Source organism: Nicotiana attenuata, chromosome 1 (assembly GCF_001879085.1).
Source record: "Nicotiana attenuata strain UT chromosome 1, NIATTr2, whole genome shotgun sequence".
Classification (NCBI taxonomy): Eukaryota; Viridiplantae; Streptophyta; class Magnoliopsida; order Solanales; family Solanaceae; genus Nicotiana; species Nicotiana attenuata.
In genome coordinates this window covers 109,816,294-109,820,960 of record NC_031989.1, presented here as the reverse complement: position 1 = coordinate 109,820,960, position 4,667 = coordinate 109,816,294, and the positions used below count along the sequence as shown (strand labels likewise).

Sequence of the window (4,667 nt, the reverse complement as noted above, 5' to 3'; positions counted from 1 at the left end):
GGGGGGTATAAAGTTTTTACTAATTGCTTTTGATTCTAAAAGAGAGAAACTTGTCTCTTTTTCTTCATTCTCTCCCCAATCGGGTCTTCAATTTTCTGAATTGGTTACTGCGTAGTGTACTCTATGCATACTTTTGGGCCTCAATTGTTGTGTAGTTCTCTGTCCGGCATGTTTAGGCAGCTTATACGTACCTGTTCGAACTTTATTTTCCTCTTTATATCACTGTTAGATTTAGCATTCAAATTGACTAAAGTTTAAGTGGCAATCATCTCCACGATGTTTCTACTGTTGCACTTTAAACTCCATTATATCTCCATTTTCTTAAACTCAAGGACATTTTGCAGCAAGGTTCAAGACACTGTTCCATCTAGTGGATCAAAGACGTCAAAGAGGGTAGGTAAACCTGATAAAGCTACTACTAATCCTCCACATAGCGCAGCTGTATCATCAAGCAAATATGAGGAAGATTTTGATGATTTTGATCCTCGAGGGACTTCAAGTACTAGTAAGTATCTGTATATCTGTAATAGATGCAATGCTATTCTACTTTATGTTTTCTAGAAGGCCCTTTCCAAGTCTTTTGCCTAATGTTTGCATAAAAAGGTGAAGTATCACTAGGTTCCATTTCATTTCTTTTTGCCCCTGGGGGTTAGCTCAATTGGCAAAGGTTGAGGGACTTTTGTCTTAGGTCACACGTTTGAGCCTTGCACCAACTGAACTAACTCTGGTATTTAAGTGGAGAAAGGTAGGAGTGGGCCCATCATCGTGAGTTTCGAAGGCTGCGGTTGGCCCAAAGGGTCGGCTCCAGCCAAACTTCTCGGTCATAAAAAAAAGGTGAAGTATCACCAATGTTTTGCATACAAAGGCAAAGTTTCACTTTTACAAACTTTGGTAGTCTGTGCCAAAGAACTTAACTGGTCTTTTTATCTATCAGATATCCACTTGGGGGATCCAAAAGATAGGAAGAATTTTTCTTTCGCCTCACAAAAGCTTAGGTTTCCAAGTGGGAAATTAGTAAATTTTAAAAAGATGTCCTTTTGATGCCTTCAAAAGAAAAAAAGAAGAAAGAGGTTGGCTGGACTATAAAATACTAATGCTATTTATTGGTTATGAAAAGCCAAAGATAAGGTTTGCTTGTCCGGCAGTCGTTTTGTTTCATAGAGAAGACATTTATCTTTAAATTAATCTTTTATCTAATGAAGTGGTGTGCCGAACATTTTGGATGTTTAGAACAATGCAACTTTTTACATGAAGTACATTTTCTTTTTGGGTTTTTTTTTTTGGGGTCGGGGGGGGTTTGGACAGGAACTTCCAAATTGCAGAGTTGTGACAATATATGTGGTGAAAAGTAAGACATGGAGGATTCTAAACTTGGGCATTCCTGGAACTTATTTTCTTATTTCCTAGGAAATTACTTCTATATAAAGGTAAATAAGTAACTCTCCAACAACTTGGGAGCAAACAAAAGAGACATCCTCAAACATTTCAAAGAAATGAAAAATAAATCAAGTGAAATCTTCATTATGGTCATAGTAACTTGAGCAGCCTTTTCTCATGATTATGTACGTCTCATTTTTATATGCTTTATGATGTAGCATTAAGATTACATTTTGGTGCTACACAACATACAGATTTCCTTGTGCAACTTTCACTTTTAGTTTGTTTACCCTTTTCTTTTCTCTATCATGTTTATACCCGCATCAGCGCACACCCTTGCCTTTTGGTACTTGTGCATGTAGTCAACCTATTGTTTGTGTGATTAAGGGCCTTCAATGACGCCTTTCTTTAACTGACCTGTCTGGTTGATTGTTTTTCTGATTTGACGAAGATAATGCCAGTAAAATCTTAAGGACTCGATTTACCGAAAAATGGAAAGAAAGCCTAAGTACCTTGAAATTTTGTTCTCAACAACCTGGCGGAATTCCAATGGGGCAAATCCTAAGCAAATTTTTTTTTTTTTTGGATTTGGTTTCTGTGATGCAAAATATTTAAAGAAAGATCCTTATAATAAATTCATCTGGAACCTATTCCATGTAGAATGTGTCTTGTATTAGTTTTGGATTGAGGCTCGGTTGTTGTTTTTTTGCAATTTACTATTTCTTTTGATTGTCAAGCAGAGCCTTCCACCGAAAAATCTGACCAAGTAGATCTATTTGGACAAGATTTGATTGGTGACCTCTTGGATGTACCAACACCTGTTCCGGCTGATAATTCTACTGTCTCTAGTAATCGATCAGAGGTTGATTTATTTGCTGGCGCCAATTTTGTATCGGCGAAACCACAGTCTGAGGTGAGGGTAACTTCTCAGGCTCCAGTGAAACACTCCATCATGTTTTTTTTTGCAATTTTGCTTTTTGGTTTGTTAGTTAAAAATTGGCCATCTGTCTTTTCTGCAGAAAAGTGTAGATCTGTTTGCTTCTCAGCCTGCCTCTTCATCTGCAGTTTCTTCAACCATAGATTTTTTTTCTGCACCAGATCCTGTTGTGCAATCCGATATCAGATCTTCTAAATCAGACAAGATAAATGCTACTACGGTTGATCCATTTGCTGCAGTTCCACTAAATACCTTTGATAGTTCTGATCCTTTTGGTACATTTGTTTCTCATGCTGATCCTGTATCAGTAGCCAGTGAAAATGCTAACCGTGGAGGGAATCAGGAGGAGACTCCTAGGAAATTAGATAAATCGCCTGTTGAAGCTAAGCCCGCACCAAAGAAGGATGATTTTCAAGTCAGATCTGGAATATGGGCTGATTCATTGAGCCGTGGACTGATTGATCTGAATATCTCTGCACGTAAGTTTCTGTTCTCTGTTATCGGTGGCAACATTTCTGTTGAACACCTACTTTTTTTTTTTTACCGTCCGGTGTCTGGAAGCCACTGGCCCGATTATTTCGGATTCACGTTGTAGAAAGCTCACTATGGGAGTTTTAGTGCTCCCTAGTCCCTACCAAAGAGGACTCCATTCTCAGGGCTTAAACCCGAGACCTCTGGTTAAGGGTAGAGGAACCTTTACTGTTCCGCCAGTGACCAGACCCTTTGGTGGTTGAACAATTGTACATAGTATGCTTACCATTAGATATTAGGTTTAAATATGTTAGCTTTATAGTAGAACTAGGCTATAGTTACTCATCTTATAGATGATTGTACTTAAATCTGTTTCCCCCCCCGAAATTTGCAGCCAAAAAGGTCAACCTTGCAGACGTAGGCATCGTGGGTGGATTGACCGATGGGTCAGATGTGAAAGAAAAAGGGCCTACTACATTTTACATGGGTAGAGCCATGGGTCAAGGAACCGGGCTTGGCCAATCCGGGTTCACGTCCACATCAACGGGTGGAGATGACTTTTTTTCAAGTCACCAGAACTATCAATTTGGCAGCTTCCAAAAGTGATTTCGCGTATCACCACAACTGAGATTCGTTCCTCCCAGTTCCCACTAAATATTCATTTGTGAATTTCACCTCTAAATAGAAGTAGAGAGCAGTAGTGTGTTGGTGCACATTTGGAAAGTGATCAATATATATATATACACACACACACACATACCATGCAGCTATCCTGCAGAGTGCAACAGAGTGCAAAATATTCTTTTGCTGTGCCTCTTTTACTACTATACACAATTTCCTTGTACTTGATCTTATAAACTGTCTTATGCTTTTCCTATGTATACATAAGTAGATATAACTCAACCCTTTAGTTACTTACAAATTTGGCATATGATTGACTGATTGTGTACACTACCTGGTACTAGTCTGACTCATGGTGATCTAATCAGAAGATCACTGCATTGCTCCTAGTGGTTTGATTGCAACGTTTCGAAAATCGAGTGGTAACGTTGACCACCGAATCAGATGTCTCAGGGTGTGCTGGAATGGTCGGGATTCATTCACCCTGAATCAGAAGTCTCGGGTTGGAATCATGGAAATAGATAATCTTTTTGTAAGAAGCTTAGCTTTTCTAGTCATCTATTAGAGAATTCTCAAGTTTAAGCTATCATTTGTAGGTGTGTGAAATACGGAAAAGAACCATATCGAAAACATTTATAAACCATATTCAAAACATTTTTAACTCTTTCTTTTCACAGAGCCCGTGTATTGTAAGTGATTCAAACCTGCTTGAAGCGAGCCTCCCATAGAAGCAAATAAAATTGGTGAGTTGTATGAACTAAGTTATGAGCAATATGAATCATAAAATTGGTGAGTTGTATGAACTAAGTTATGAGCAATATGAATCCAAACCGGCAAGACCAAGGAGCGAACGGATGACTTGAGCAAATAGGACACTTTGGTGCCACTATTGATTTTTTTGACTCCGCTTAGTCCAATGGCCATAACTTCAAGTTTAACAAATGTTGCCCCTCGCTTGCCTCATGGTCAATACTTTTAACTTTTAATCTTAAATATTTGCCCATTAGTCATTCGGGGGTCAAAAAATAAGATCATCCATTTTCAAGGTCATTGGGATATGGGTGTAATTTCCTGGGAACAAATTACAAGGGACAAGAGCCCCAGAATGAGTTCGCAATTACTACCACTAAAAATTGTCACCCTCACCCTTTAAAGATAGGGATGCAACAAAAAGTATTCAAAGATTCAATGTTCTTATGCTTCTCTACAGTTCGATGCCAAATTCCTTTGTTCACCAATCAGTAGTAGCAACACATGCAAA

The 4,667-nt window shown here is 38.5% G+C and overlaps 1 protein-coding gene across 2 annotated transcripts in view; it reads left to right on the top strand.

Annotated features, from left to right (window-relative positions):
• The window catches only part of LOC109232047 (clathrin interactor EPSIN 1), an 8,217-nt gene extending 4,494 nt beyond the window's left edge, over window positions 1–3,723 (top strand). For both annotated transcript variants that reach the window (XM_019397704.1, XM_019397696.1), the window contains 4 exons: window positions 345–505; window positions 2,118–2,290; window positions 2,397–2,793; window positions 3,180–3,723. In XM_019397704.1, the coding sequence (XP_019253249.1) occupies window positions 345–505; window positions 2,118–2,290; window positions 2,397–2,793; window positions 3,180–3,391 (943 nt within the window). In that variant the 3' untranslated portion in view covers window positions 3,392–3,723. The remainder of the gene's footprint in view (window positions 1–344; window positions 506–2,117; window positions 2,291–2,396; window positions 2,794–3,179) is intronic.